At 47.8% G+C, this 16,502-nt stretch overlaps 1 protein-coding gene across 1 annotated transcript in view; it reads right to left on the minus strand.

Annotated features, from left to right (window-relative positions):
• Positions 1–783: 783 nt before the first annotated feature.
• Positions 784–16,502, minus strand: part of LOC116979340 (interferon-inducible GTPase 5-like) — a 36,706-nt gene continuing 20,987 nt past the window's right edge. The window contains exons 5-6 of the mRNA XM_033030946.1: positions 4,535–5,211; positions 784–1,066 (exon numbers count right to left, since the gene is read on the minus strand). Of these exons, the coding sequence (XP_032886837.1) occupies positions 784–1,066; positions 4,535–5,211 (960 nt within the window). The remainder of the gene's footprint in view (positions 1,067–4,534; positions 5,212–16,502) is intronic.

Below are 16,502 nucleotides of genomic sequence, written 5' to 3' on the forward strand. Positions count from 1 at the left end.
TTGAAAACTGAAACAGAACCAGTGACTAAGAGCAGTGGTTCTTAACCTGGGAGTCGTGACCCCACATGGGGGTCATTTGGGGGGGTTTCCGGGGGTCATGAAGGGGTCATAAATAACATCAATTTGTTGAGGCCATTTTTAGGAACCTAACAAAGGTACATACCACACACAGTACATTGTTCACGTATGCGCGTACGTATACGCACACGCACTCTGTGTGTTGTGAACCATGTCTGCCAAGAAGCCCACGTATAGTGAAGCATTTCTCAAGTTCGGCTTCACTAACATTGTTCAATCATCCGTGGTCAAGCCGCAATGTGTTATCTGTGCCAAGGTTTTGAGCCACGAGAGCTTGAGGTCCGGCAAACTGAAGATCCATTTGGAGTCTTGTCACAGCGACCTGGCGGGGAAGGGAGTGATCTATTTCAAACTCAAGGATTCCCGCATCGATTCGATGGGTCACTGCACTCATCATAATGAAGCGGCCCTGGAGGCTTCATGCTGATTGCTTATCGAGTCACACAGACTAAGAAACCTCACACCATCGATGAACAGCTTATCAAGCCATGCCTTCTCGAAGCAGAGACGTTGGTACTGGGGGAACAGCAGTCAAACAAGTTCAGGCAGATTTCCCTTTCGAATGACAGTCAAAAGCCGAATCTCGGATATGAGTAATGATATTCTGCTGCATGTGGTGAGCGCTGTGAAGAGACCCGTGTATTCACTGCAACAGGATGAGTCAACAAAAGTTGCCTCATGTTCCCAACTGCTAGTCTATGTTCGTTACCTCGATGGAGAAGCCATGAAGGAGGTGTACCTGTATTCGGAGCCATTGGCCACTACCACTCTCGGAGAAGATGCGTTCAGAATGCAGGAAGCCTTCCTCATCAAACACGAGCTTGGCTGGGAACACCTTGTTGGGGCGTGAACAGATGGGGCACCTTCCATGGTCGGATGCAGATCTGGCTTCAAAGCTTTCCTGAAGAATGTCGCTCCCCATGTCTCCTTCACCCACTGCAAGATACATCGCCATGCTTTAGCGATGAAGACTCTCCCTTTTGGTCTTCTAGAAGTGGTTTCAGATGTGGTGAAGATTTGGCACCACATCCGAGGGAGCGCAACAAACTCAAGAATTTTCAAAGCGAAGTGTGAAGAAATGGGCGCCGATTTCACAGCTCTGATATTCCACACAGACGTGCGTTGGCTTTTGCGTGGTAAAGTTCTCTTCTTTTGTGTGGCGTGCACAGCCTAAAGTGGTTGGACAACTTGTTCTATTTGATCTTCTGTTCGTGCACGTCGAGTTGATTGCATTAGTCGATACAGGGCGGACCACGTGAAGGTTGCAATCTTCCACCCCGTAAAGTTCTCAATCGTGTGAATCAACTTCGAGAGGAAATAGCGCTGTTCTTGGAGAGAGGGTGTACTGAGAAGGAGAATCAGCTTCATGAAAAGATGCAGGATGAACTGTTCGTGATGAAGGTTGCTTACTTGGCTAACTTCTTCGCCGAGGTGAATTCCTTCAACCTGTCACTTCAAGGAAACCTACCAATGCTACACACGGCTCGTGCAAAGTGGCAGCGTTCAGGAGGTAGTTTCAACTTTCCCAGAGAAGAGTCCAGGATGGTGACTCGACTATCTTCCCCAAGATGACGACTCTCCTGCATGCTACACCAGATGCCGAATGCCACTTCCACGAGGAGATCTCAACGCACCTTCTGGCAATTAGTGAAGCCATCGAATGTTACTTCCCCAGACTGGACGACCACTCTCGTGAGGAGTGGATCATCCTTTTCCATTGAAGCCGGTGCCATCAGCGAAACTGACGTGGCTGCAAAGGTTGAATTTTACCGAATTTGTGAAGATGCGCAGCTCAAGAGTGACTTCATGGCTCCAGGGTGACCAAGGCTGGGAGCTGAACATCCAGGGATATTCAATATTCAATATTCAGGAGGGATAGACAGAAAGGAAAAGGAGGCGGGGTAGCGTTGCTGGTTAGAGAGGAGATGAACGCAATAGAAAGGAAGGACATTAGCTTGGAGGATGTGGAATCGATATGGGTAGAGCTGCGAAACACTAAGGGGCATAAAACGCTAGTGGGAGTTGTGTACAGGCCACCTAACAGTAGTAGTGGAGTTGGGGATGGCATCAAACAGGAAATTAGAAATGCGTGCAACAAAGATAAAACCGTTATAATGGGTGACTTCAATCTACATATAGATTGGGTGAATCGAATTGGGACGGGTGCTGAGGAAGAGGATTTCGTGGAATGTATGCGGGATAGTTTTCTAAACCAACATGTAGAGGAACCAATGAGAGAGCAAGCTATTCTTGACTGGGTATTGAGTAATGAGGAAAGGTTAGTTAGCAGTCTTGTTGAGCGTGGCCCCTTGGGCAAGAGTGACCATAATATGGTTGAGTTCTTCATTAGGATGGAGAGTGACATTGTTAATTCAGAAACAAGGGTTCTGAACTTAAAGAAAGGTAACTTTGAGGGTATGAGACGTGAATTGGCCAAGATAGACTGCCAATTGATTCTTAAAGGGTTGACGGTGAATATGCAATGGAAGGCATTTAAAGACTGCATGGATGAACTATAACAATTGTTCATCCCAGTTTGGCAAAAGAATAAATCAGGGAAGGTAGTGCATCCGTGGATAACAAGGGAAATCAGGGATAGTATCAAAACAAAAGATGAAGCATACAAATTAGCCTGAAAAAGCAGCCTACCAGAGGACTGGGAGAAATTCAAATTCCAGCAGAGGAGGACAAAGGGCTTAATTAGGAAAGGGAAAATAGATTATGAAAGAAAACTGGCAGGGAGCATAAAAACTGACTGCAAAAGTTTTTATAGATATGTGAAGAGACAATGATTAGTTAAAACAAATGTAGGTCCCTTGCAGTCAGAAACAGGTGAATTGATCATGGGAAACAATGACAAGGCTTTTGCTGCAAGTGAAGGAATGTCCTGTTCTTTCGAAGACGGCCCTGACCCTATTGGTCCAGTCCCCCGTAACCTATCGTTGTGAGGCTGGATTCTCAACCATGGTAACTCTGAAGCCGAAGGCACGCAATAGGCTTGTGATTGACGCTGACATGAGGTGCTGCCTGTCGAGCATTTGTCATCGTTTTGGTCGCTTGATGGCAACGATATTGAACAACAATGTCTGATGGGGTCGTGGGGCCAAAAAGGTTAAGAACCACTGCATTAAACCACTTCAACGACTGAAACAGCAAAGAGAGCCGCACCCGAACCCATCCCTACTACTTGTGCAGTTATTTCTCACGGCAGCGGTTGATTTTAGACAATAAACAATAGGTGCAGGAGGAGGCCATTCGGCCCTACGAGCCAGCGCCGCCATTCAATTGATCATGGCTGATCATCCCCAATCACTTCCCCGTTCCTGCCTTCTCCCCATATCCCCTGAATCCGCTATCTTTAAGAGCCCTATCTAGCTCTCTCTTGAAAACATCCAGAGAACCGGCCTCCACCGCCCTCTGTGACAGAGAATTCCACAGACAATACAATACAATACGGTTTTATTCGTCACAATGCACATAAAGTGCAAGTGAAATGAATTTGCCAGCAGCGGTACAATGATAAAGAACACACACAAACACAATAAAAATGAACACAAACATCCACCACAGCATTCAACACTGTGGTGGAAGGCACAACATTGGCCAGTCCTTCTCCATTTCCCCCCGTGGTCGGGACGTCAACCCTCCGCAGCCGTCGCTTTGGGCATCCAGATGTTCAGACAAGGTAAATGCAGTTAGACTCACCACTCTCTGTGATAAAAAGTGTTTCCTCGTCTCCGTTCTAAAAATGGCTTACCCCTTATTCTTAAACTGTGGCCCCTGGTTCTTTACTCCCCCAACATCAGGAACATGTCTCCTGCCTCTAGCGTGTCCAAACCCGTAACAATCTTTTATGTTTCAATAAGATACCCTCTCATCCTTCTAAACTCCAAAATCTACAAGCCCAGCCGCTCCATTCGCTCAACATATGACAGTCCCGCCATCCCGGGAATTAAACTTGTAAACCTAGCTGCACTCCCTCAATAGCAAGAATGTATTTCCTCAAATTAGGGGACCAAAACTGCACACAATACTCCAGGTGTGGTCTCACTAGGGCCTCGTACAACTGCAGAAGAACCTCTTTGCTCCTATACTGAACTCCTCTTGTTATAAATGCCAACTTGCCATTCGCTTTCTTCACTGCCTGCTGTACCTGCATGCTTACTTTCATAGACTGATGAACAAGGACCCCCTAGATCACGTTGCACTTCCCCCTTTCCCAATTGGACACCATTCAGATAGTAATCTGTGCCTTTCAGCTTTTCCACGGATGTGCCTGTTCTCTCGGCCAATCTGCGGAGAGCAGCATCATTCAGACACAGACATTCACGGAAATAGATTATCGCTCCAATCAATATTACCGTGTCACAGGCGGCAGAGAGACACGAGACCAGGATCGCTCCCACTCCTCCCGACATGATCGCCAACATCCAGATACGTTCCTTGAATATCTCACCTTTCATCCGTGTAATCTCCACACTGAGTTTGTGAAGGGCCAGGACAAAGACAGGGTTCTTCATATTCCAGTGCTTCCATTAACCGAGGGAAATCATGCATATTCTTCATGAAACTGGAAATCAGGAACACATTGGGATCGGGGATCCCGGCCTTTCCCAACTGACTGACGCAGTCACTCCGGGTCTTTCCCATTTCTGCATCTTCATCAAATTCATCCCGTTGCTGCTGCATTGAATCAAGGTCAGCGTCAATCTTAGAGCGGACAAAATAGAACTCCTTCCCCAGCCGCTTAATCTCCTTGGCAAGATTTGCATCATTCTCTGTGAATCGACAAGCTGACACAATGTTGAAGAAATCGTATTTTTTAAACTGCATTTCCGTCAGGTAGGAATCCGCGGTGAATCGTCTAGATCCGATCCCCAGCAGGTCCCAGTAGCGGACATTGGGCAGATTGGGATGTGGGTATCCGGTTGGCTCCATTGTAGTTTCCGTGGTCCCAACCGCAGCCGCTCCCTCATCTTCGCTACGAAGCCCTCTCATGGCGTTGATGAAGGTGGATTTTCCTGCACCCGTGTCTCCCGTCACGGCGATGTTCAACTCGGTGTTGTCCAGTTCTTTCACCTTCTTCTGTAGCAGATGTTTAATCTTTTTCACACCTCCAGTTTTGATCTCTTCCTGTGTGAAGAATGTGGGGGTCTCAGACTGAGCCGCCTGTTGGCTGAAAGGAAACATGTTCGATGAAAGTTTCCAGTTAAAATGAAATAAAGGACAAGCACCTTTTCTCCCTTTCCCTCTTCTCTTCCCAATGTTCCACCTGGATACACACCATTTATCCCACAATCCCACCATTTCCCCCTTCCCCATCACATAGAAACATAGAAAACAGGTGCAGGAGTAGGCCATTCGGCCCTTCGAGCCTGCACCGCCTTTCAATATGATCATGGCTGATCATCCAACTCAGTACCCTGTACCTGCCTTCTCTCCATACCCCCTGATCCCTTTAGCCACAAGGGCCACATCTAACTCCCTCTTAAATATAGCCAATGAACGGACATCAACTACCTTCTGTTGCAGAGAATTCCAGAGATTCACCACTCTCTGTGTGAAAAATGTTTTCCTCAGCTCGGTCCTAAAAGATTTCCCTCTTATCCTTAAACTGTGACCCCTTGTTCTGGATATCCCCAACATCGGGAACAATCTTCCTGCATTTAGCCTGTCCAACCCCTTAAGAATTTTGTAAGGTTCTATAAGAACCCCTCTCAATCTTCTAAATTCTTGCGAGTACAAACCGAGTCTATCCAGTCTTTCTTCATATGAAAGTCCTGACATCCCAGGAATCAGTCTGGTGAACGTTCTCTGTACTTCCTCTATGGCAAGAATGTATTTCCTCAGATTAGGAGTCCAAAACTACACGCAATTCTCCAGGTGTGGTCTCACCCAGACCCTGTACAACTGCAGTAGAACCTCCCTGCTCCTATACTCAAATCCTTTCGCAACGAATGCTAACATACCATTCGCTTTCTTTACTGCCTGCTGCACCTGCATGCCTACTTTCAACGATTGGTGTACCATGACACCCAAGTCTCGTTGCATCTCCCCTTTTCCTAATCTGCCACCATTCAGATAACAGTTTACCTTCCTGTTTTTGCCACCAAAGTGGATAACCTCACATCCATCCACATTATACTGCATCTGCCATGCATTTGCCTACTCACTCAGCCTATCCAAGTCACCTTGCAACCTCCTAGCATCCTCCACACAGTTAACACTGCCCCCCAGCTTCGTGTCATCCGCAAACCTGGAGATGTTGCATTCAATTCCCTCGTCCAAATCATTAATATGTATCGTAAATAGCTGGGGTCCCAGCACTTAGCCTTGTGGTACCCCACTAGTCACTGCCTGCCATTGTGAAAAGGACCCGTTTACTCCTACTCTTTGCTTCCTGTCTGCCAGCCAGTTCTCTATCCGCATCAATACTGAAACCCCAATACCGTGTGCTTTAAGTTTGTATACTAATCTCTTATGTGGGACCTTGTCGAAAGCCTTCTGAAAGTCCAGATATAACACATCCACTGGTTCTCCCTTATCCACTCTACTAGTTACATCCTCGAAAAATTCTATAAGATTCGTCAGACATGATTTACCTTTCATAAATCCATGCTGACTTTGTCCAATGATTTCACCACTTTCCAAATGTGCTGCTATCCCATCTTCAATAACTGATTCTAGCAGTTTCCCCACTACCGACGTTAGACTAACTGGTCTGTAATTCCCATTTTTCTCTCTCCCTCCCTTTTTTAAAATTGTGGTTACATTAGCTACCCTCCAATCCTCAGGAACTACTCCAGAATCTAAAGTGTTTTGAAAAATTATCACTAATGCATCCACTATTTCTGGGGCTACTTCCTTACGTACTCTGGGATGCAGCCTATCCGGCCCTGGGGATTTATCGGCCTTTAATCCATTCAATTTACCTAACACCACTTCCCGGCTAACCTGGATTTCACTCAGTTCCTCCATTTCATTTGACCCCCGGTACCCTGCAATTTCCGGCAGATTATTTATGTCTTCCTTAGTGAATACAGAAACAAAGTAATTATTCAATTGGTCTGCCATGTCTTTGTTCCCCATGATCAATTCACCTGTTTCTGACTGCAAGGGACCTACATTTGTTTTAACTAATCTTTTTCTCTTCACATATCTTTAAAAGCTTTTGCAATCAGTCTTTTATGTTCCCTGACAGTTTTCTTTCATAATCTATTTTCCGTTTCCTAATTAAGCCCTTTGTTCTCCTCTGCTGAACTCTGAATTTCTCCCAGTCCGCTGGTAGGCTGCTTTTTCTGGCTAATTTGTACGCTTCGTCTTTTGTTTTAATACTATCCCTGATTTCCCGTGTTGTCCACGGTTGCACTACCTTCACTAATTTATTTTTTGTCAAACTGGGATGAACAATTGTTGTAGTTCATCCATGCAGCCTTTAAATGCCTTCCATTGCATATCCTAGGGGGCGCGGCTGCCCAGCCAGCAGCTGTCTGTCTTTTTCATCTTTTTTTATTTTTAGTTAGTTAAAGTGTTTTTGTTTCTGGAGGTCTAGACTTTTTTATGTGGGGGGGGGGGGAGAGGGGGAAACTACCTTTCAGGGTCCCTACCTGGTCGGAGAGGCAGACTTTCTCCGGGCTGCAGCTTCGACCCGTCCTCGCGGCCTACCAGCGGGCCTGGAGCGGCGTTTCCTGTCGGGGACCGCCCAGAACCACTGCTTCGCCGGCGGCACAGCGCTGGAGCGCTATCGTGGCGCGGGCGATGCCTTGTCCGGGTCGCCGCGCTGGAGCTCCGGTGAGCTGAGACCGCCGGGAACAACATCGCGGAGCTGCGGGTCTGAGGAGCGACCAGCTGCGGGCGGCGGCGCCGAACTGTACACCGGGAGCCTGGGATCTCGCGACGAGATCGCCAATAGTGGAGCTCCAACCGGCGCGGCCTTGTTGGCTTTGGAAGCCGCGGCCTCCAGTACGGAAGCGGCCGTTCCAGGTGTCCCAAGCCGCTGTGAGGATTCTCCCGACGCCGGGGCACCATCACCCGGCGAGAACGGCCAGGAACATCGGGCCTCCGTAGAGGCAACTGTGGAGGCATCAATTGGCTCGACTATGGGTGAACTGGGGTTGGGGACTGGACTTGTGCCTTCCCTCATGGTGGGAGCCACTGTGGGGGGATGTTCTTTATGTTTAAATCTCTTATTAATGTTATGTCTGTATTCTTTCTTTATGTGCTGCATTGGCAAGAAGCATTTCACTACACCTAGGTGTATGTGACCAATAAATAACCTTTGACCTTTGAATCCACCGTCAAGCCATTAAGAATCAATTGCCAGTCTATCTTGGCCAATTCACGTCTCATACCCTCAAAGTTGCCTTTCTTTAAGTTCAGGGCCCTTGTTTCTGAATTAACAATGTCACTCTCCATCCTAATGAAAAACTCAACCATATTATGGTCAGTCTTGCCCAAGGGGCCACGCACAACAAGACTGCTAACTAACCCTTCCTCATTCCTCAATACCCAATCTAGAATAGCCTGCTCTCTCGTTGGTTCCTCTACATGTTGGTTTAGAAAACTATCGCGCATACATTCCAAGAAATCTTCTTCCTCAGCACCCTTGCCAATTTGATCACCCAATCTATTTGTAGATTGATCACCTTCGCCTATATCCATTCCTCCAGCGTCCCATCTCACGCCTCTTCTCTTGCCTAGGAGCGGAATTCGGCCATTCGGCCCAATAATAAAATAATAAAAGAAATGGGTAAATTGAAAATATGGTTTGATAGGAATAAAATTTCATTAAATCTGAGTAAAACTAAAATAATGTTATTTGGTAATTGTAGAATAAATACACTAGTAAGTATAAAGATAAATGGGGTGGAAGTTGAAAGAGTGCATGAAAATAAATTTCTTGGGGTTATAATTGACGATAAAATAAGCTGGAAATCACATATTAAACATGTAAAATTAAAATTGTCAAAAAGTATCTCTGTATTATACAAAGCCAAGCAAGCTCTGGATTACAAATCACTCCGTATTCTTTATTGTTCATTGATTTTACCCTACTTAAATTATTGTGCAGAAGTCTGGGGTAATAACTATAAAAATTCGATACACTCATTAACCATGATGCAAAAAAGAGCAATCCGTATTATCCATAATGCTAAGTATCTGGGTCATACGAATCCATTATTTTTAGAGTCAAAATTATTAAATTTAGAAGATTTGGTTACATTCAAAACAGCTCAGATAATGTTTAGGGCCAAAAATAAAAATTTACCTGGAAACATTCAAAAATTATTTAACGAGCGTGTGGGGGGGTTACAATTTAAGAGGAATATTTAACTTTAAGAAACAAAAAGTCCGTACGACTAGAAAAACCTTTTGTATTTCGGTTTGTGGAGTAGGAGTGTGGAATAAATTGAACGGGGAATTGAAGCAATGCACAAACATGAATCATTTTAAAATGATATATAAAAAAATAATTCTCAAGGGGTACAGGGATGGAGGGGATGGTTGACAAGTGGGGGTTAGTGTTTATCTATTGCTTTACTATTGTTTACTTATGTTTGGGTACTTCAGTTATGAAGTTTGTATGTACATAATAGTTGTATGTATATATATGTCTGTAGGTATTATGGGAAATTGCCTAGGGTAGTATTATTATTAGTAATGAATTTATTTTTAAATATGGTAGAAGTGTTGGGGAAAAGGGGTGAGATTTAATAAGTTATTCTTCTTCTCACTCCTTTTCGAGCTTGTACAGACACAGAGTTGGACATTGGAACTTTGATTTTGTTCTTCTCATTGCTTTGTAAATATTGATTGTAATGTCCAATTGTTTGATAATTTCGATTTTGTTAATATTAATGTCGTTAATGTCTTTACTTGTTCGGAATAAATAAATAAATAAATAAATAAATAAATAAATAAATCTTACCCACGAGTTCTCCTTCTCTCAATCTGTTCATCACCGGCCTTCCTTCAATCATCACCCCTTCCCTCACCCCCCAACATCTATCAAGCGATCACTTGCCTGACTTAGTCCTGCCCCCAATCCTCATCCAGCCGCCTCCCTCCAATCACAATCAGAGTGAAGAAGGGTCCCGACCCGAAACGCCACCTGTCCCCCAGAGATGCTGCCTGACCCACTGAGTTAGTCCAGTCATGTGCTTGAGGTGAGGGAGGAGAGGTGGAGAAGTAACATTGTGTGATGTGTCCGGACATACCTGGAGCTGGCATTTCCCATTCTCCTTCTCTGACTGTCTTTGTCTCGCCTGTGTGATGATCCAGTGGTCCCAGGACTGCCCGGGGGGGGGGGGGGGGAGAGGTCTGGGCACCGGGGCTCCTCCTTGTCTTCAGTTGTGTGTGTTCACCTAGAGGAAAGCAGAGAGGTTGCTGGTGGTTCTTTCTGTAGCAGAGGTGTATGTAAGGCAGCAAAGTATATCCCTCTTAATCAATGTACGTCATTTGGCCCAACTGGTCCGTGCCAACACAATGCCCCATCTATGCTAGTCCCACGTTCACAATTGGCCCATACCTTTATAAACCTTTTCCATCCATGCCACTGTCCAAATGTACTTTAGATGTTGATATAGTACCTGCTTCATTTAGTTCCTCAGGTAGCTCGTTGCACAGACCCGCCACCCTCTGAGTAAAAAAGTTGCCCCTCATGTTCCAATGGAATCTTTCCTCCCTCACTTTAACCCTAAGCCTCTACCACGGGTAAGAGACTGTGATTCACCCTCAATTTCCCTCATGATATTACACGCATCTTTCAGATCACCCCTCATCCTCCTGCGCTCCAAGGAATAAAGTCTTAGTCTGCCCAACCTCTCCCTAGAGCTCAAGTCTTCGAGTCCTTGAAACATTCCCGTAAATCGTCTCTGCGCTCTTTCCAGCTTAATTCAGTTCAGTTCAGTTCAGTTCATTATCACGTGTAGCGAGGTACTGTGAAACGCTTTTGTTGTGTGGCTATCCAGTCAGCGGGAAGACAATCCATTATTGTAATTGAACCATTTACAATGTACAGATACACGATAAGGGAATAACGTCTAGTGCAAGGTAAAGCCAGTAAAGTCTGATCAAACATAGTCAGAGGGCCCCGGGAGAGGTAGATAGTAGTTCAGGACTGCTCTCTAGTTGTGTTGGGATAAAACCCCGTAACAATAACTTGCTTTGAATCTCCCAGTGATTCTCAGGAACAAGTTGCATCTGCAGAATAAAGGAATTAAAATTAACCTACGAACATTCCTCTCACCTTCGCTCCCCCCATCCTCCACCCTGGTTGTTGGAAGGTGGGAGGGGCGACATGTTGGAGTAGTCGCACTTTTCCACGCTCCCGACCTGTTCACCTCCAACTTTTATTATAGCTCAGCCTATGTTTTATAATTACCCATAAATATTTAAACACCATTGACAGCACCTCTCCACGCCGTAAAGATGCCAGGCAGAGGAAAGAAAGAGGTGCAAAAGACGGAAGACCGACGACCAGCACCATCATGGCCACGCTAGCAGCCATGTTAACAGAGCACAAGGTATCGCTACTGGCAGAATTCAACACAGCGTTCACCAAACTGGAAACGAAGCTGGACAATATCCAGACCACAATTTTAAATCACCAACACCGTCTTTCGTCATTAGAGTCTTTTGCCGATACCACCAACCAAGACATACGAGCTATAGCGACACGGTGACCGAAGAGAACGCCAAGCTAAAGTCTAAGCTTATCGGCCTGGAAGACTCTTGGTGAACACACACTGGAATCAGCCCCGGAGCTAGACCGAGCCCACCGTACGCTAACAGCCAAGCCAAGCCCTGGTGAGAAACCCAGAGCAGTTGTGATCTGCTTCCATAGATTCCAGACCCGCGGGTTGGTGGTGCGTGAGGCTCGGAGGCAGAGGGGTCAGCTGAAGTACAAGGATATTCCGATCCACATTTTCGAAGACTACTGTCCCGAGATAGTTGAACAACGCTCCGCATACCGAGACGTTATGAAGGAGCTGTACAACCTGGGTCTGAAACCCTGCCTTCATTATCCGGCCAAGCTGTTCATCATGGCCGGGGAAGGAAAGAGGCGACGACTAATATCTCCCGAGGATGCTCAGGATTTCATCTCATCTTACCTTCGACGCAGACCGGGACCCACAGACGACTGACTTCGCTCGGTACATCTATATCCGAGTGGCACAGGGGTCCGGTTAATCTACGGTTACACTATGGACTAACTTTAGCTTGACTGCTCTTAGCAACTAGCCATTGCTAGCGCTCGGCCTTGCTGATTATACTAGACCCCTGTCTTGAAATATATGAGGCTGGTAAGAATTCACCGCGATTCGTGACTATCTTATACCAACTTTTCCTTATAATGTTTATGTGTAATCATACTTGAAAGGTTCTTCACCTGCACATGCTATAAAATTGGGCTTAAGGGACCCACTTTGTGGTTCGTGATCTGGTCTCTGCCTTCTTGTTTTTAGCAGCTGGCTGCTAACGCTGCCAGCATTCGGCTAGTTTGTTTACACTAGTCTTCCGAACGGACTGTCTGAGGCTGACAAGCGCTCATTACAGCCAAGGCTGTTGTAGATGGGTTATGCATGCAACCTATAATGTAGTTACCTCATCACCACTAACCACGCCCCATCATATTAGTATAACTGTAGTATCCTCCCTTTGTTCCTCCCACTAGGTCCCAGTACGCCTGAAGGCTGGTGCAGTCAGTGCTGGGACGTGTGTGCCATGTGCTATAATAAACTACCAGTAAAGGTTACAGTGTGTCAGCAATCAGTCCTTTACATGGCGTCAGAAGTTTAAAACTCGCGTTTCCCGTTTACCGGTTTTCATTTATTTTGTCCCCGTTAGTGCCCAGTTTTGGGTTTCCCTTGACATGGCATCCTCATGCCGAAAGCCATCTCCCCTTGTCTTCGACGCTGACATTGCGGAACGATGGTCGACTTTTGTGATGGACTACACTCACTACGTCAATATTGCGCACCGGAACGACCCAGCCGCGGTCAAAGCATCACTCTTGCTCAACCTGGCCGGTCCTGACGCAATGAAGAGAGCTCAAGCCTTTGTCTACGAACCAGCGGTCCTGGATGACAACGACCAACCGGTCGAGCCAGCTGAATCGGCCGACGACCCGGTATGTCTTTTGCGCAAATTCGCGGAGATATGTGACCTGCCCTCCAACCGTATACTGGAGCGGGCCAGGTTCTTCTCACGCAAGCAACAGCCGGATGAACCTGTTGAATGCTTCATTGCCGACCTGCGGCACCTTGCCCAGCGGTGCCGATTCGAAACCATGCGCGACCAGCTTACCAGAGACATTCTCGTTACCGGTATGATCGATCAGAAGCTGCGCGCCGACCTGCTGCAACGGCCTGACCTAACCCTGACTCAGGCAATGCATGCGTGCCGCATTGCCGAAGTGGTCACCCCTCCTCATGGACAGAGGGGGTCTGACAACCGAGCCATAAACTTAACTGGTGTTGCTGGACAACGACGGATGAAGGACAACTTTCGCCCTCCACCGCGGCCCGTTCGTACACCCCGGGACCCAAGACCTAAAAAGTGTCCTAACTGCAACTACGTGCACTCCTCAGAATCACAGTGCCCAGCCCTTGGGAAGACCTGCAATTTCTGCGGGAGAAGAAACCATTTTGCAGCTGCCTGCCGATCCCGTGGGAAAGTGCCCTCAGCTCCCAGACAACTCCTAAACAACCTTCTGCAAGTTGATAGCGAGATGGACTCTCAGCCCTCTGTTGACGCTGCCCCCGACTCTGAGCTCAGCTTTTCCACGGGAGATGTAAGTATTTACACTCTCCTCCACAGCCGATCTCGCCTCCCCGATCCTTCTGTGAACATAACTGTAAACAATAAGTCTTTCTCTGCTAAACTTGACACGGGGGCGAAAGTGAACGTAATGTCAACAAAGCTGTTCCACCAGATAAGGAATAATGAGCTGCTGATTGCAGACCGCTCTGTTTTGCGTGCCTATGGGGGAGAGGAACTAACACCTGTGGGGAGGGCAACTTTCCACTGCGTGCTGCAGAAATCTTCCCAGGACCTGTCTTTCTTCATTCTGGACAGTGACTGTGTGACGTTGCTTAGCAACCAGGCCTGCCAGGATCTTGGGCTGGTGTCGTTTGACCGTACGGTCCACGAGGTGCAACCTGTGATGGATCCACTATGTGAGTACCCAGACCTGTTTGACGACAAGTTGGAGAAGCTGCCGGTGGTGTACAAGATCGCGACTGACCCATCTGTGGAGCCTGTGATCCGTCCACCCCACAGAGTGTCTTTTGCCATGAAGGGCAAGGTGGAGAATATGCTGAAGGACATGGTCAACATGGGAGTGCTGGAGGCTGTCAGCGATCCAACCGTATGGGTCTCCACCATGGTCGCCACGTTGAAGAAAGGAAAAAATTAGATAAGGGTATGCATCAACCCTAAGGACTTAAATATGGCGATTAAACGGCCCCACTACCCCATGAGGACTGTCGAAGATGTTGCCGCCCAGGTGGGACAAGCTACTGTGTTCTCCGTCCTCGATGCAAGAAGTTCGTTTTGGCAGATACCACTGGACAAACGCTCCACGGACCTGACCACGTTCAGCACGCCCTTCGGCAGGTTTAAGTTTTTACGGATGCCGTTCGGCATCAACTCTGCCAGCGAGGTATTTCAGCGTTCTATGGAACAATTATTCGCAGGTCTGCCCTGCGCGATTATTGTGGATGACATTCTGGTCTATGGGAGGGATGTGGCCGAACATGACCACAACCTCCGGCGGATTTTGGACCGTGCTCGGCAGATTAATTTGAAGCTCAATCGGTCAAAGTGCAAGTTCCGGGTGCCTGAGGTCACATATGTCGGCCACATTTTCACGGCCCAAGGGTTGAAGCCAGACCCGCAAAAGACCAGCGCAATCTCTGAGCTGCCCGCCCCGACAGACGCTGTCAGTCTGCAGCGCTTCCTGGGTATGGTGAATTACCTGGGGAAGTTTATCCCCGACCTCAGCGAGTTGAGCGCACCCCTGAGACAGCTCACAAAGAAGGACATTGCCTGGGCATGGTTTCCGCACCACCAGCAGGCATTTGAGCTGCTAAAGACGAGGCTGGTCAGCACACCTACACTGAAGTTTTTTGATCTGCTGCGTCCGATCGTGGTCACTTGCGATGCCTCTCGATTTGGTCTGGGTGCTGCCTGCCTGCAACCCCACGCTGGTGACTCGCTGCTGCCCATTTCCTATGCCTCCAGGACCATGACGGACACAGAGCAGCGCTATGCCCAGATAGAGAAGGAGCTGCTGGCGGTGGTTTTCGCGTGTTCAAAGTTTAAGGACTTCTTATTTGGCACCAGGTTCACCGTTGAGACGGATCACCAGCCACTGGTAACGATTCTTAACAAACCAATACACTGCGCTCCTGCCAGGCTACAGCGGATGATGCTGCAGCTACAGCGCTTTGACTTTAAAATCGTATATAAGAGGGGCACCGAGATGCATGTGGCTGATGCACTGTCCCGGGCCCCCCGTGCCTCCTGCGACCAGCACCCCTTCGAGCAGTCGGACTTACAGGTACTGAACGTCAACTTCGTCCCTTCTCACCAGCTGCAGTGCTTGGTTGAACACACCGCAAACGACCCCGACCTGCAGCAGCTTGCTGCTGTCATCAAGCGGGGGTGGCCCACCAAACGGAATTCGTTGCCTGCCAGCGTCCACCCCTATTTTTTGGTCCGCGATGAGTTAGTCCTCCGTGACGGTATTATTATCAAAGGACACAAAGTTGTCATCCCGGAATCGCTGCGTGGCTTGTATTTTGATGCCGCCCACATGGGTCATCCCGGGGCTGATGCCACCATCTCACATGCCCAGGAACAGTACTACTGGCCGGCCATGGCTAAATACATCCAGGCCAGGGTGGATTCCTGTCCGGACTGTCACTCGCTTGCCCCGCATCAGCAAAGACAGCCACTTTTGCAGCAGCCTGCCCCTGACATGCCCTGGTCTTCTCTGGCGGCCGATATCTTCGACTGGCGTGGGAGGCAATACCTTGTGCTAGTAGACTCTTACTCGAATTGGTTCGAGGTGGACCTCCTCCCTGCCATCACCTCCGAGATGGTGATCAGCAAGCTTCGCCGCCACTTTGCCACGTTTGGTTCCCCTGTCCGGCTGCAGACAGACAACGGTCGCCAGTTCACCAGCGCCGAGTTTCGAGCATTTGCCACAAAGTGGAACTTTAATCATTTCACTAGCAGCCCGGAGTACCCGCAAAGCAATGGTCTGGCTGAACGGGCGGTCCGCAGCGCTAAGCACCTGCTTGAACAAACCCGCCTCTCGAACGGGGATTTCTATCAGGGTCTCCTGAACCTTCGCAACATTTCCAGAGACAGTACCATGGGATCCCCTGCCCAGCGACTCATGTCCCGTGTTGTCC

Source organism: Amblyraja radiata, chromosome 12, assembly GCF_010909765.2.
Source record: "Amblyraja radiata isolate CabotCenter1 chromosome 12, sAmbRad1.1.pri, whole genome shotgun sequence".
NCBI lineage: Eukaryota > Metazoa > Chordata > Chondrichthyes > Rajiformes > Rajidae > Amblyraja > Amblyraja radiata.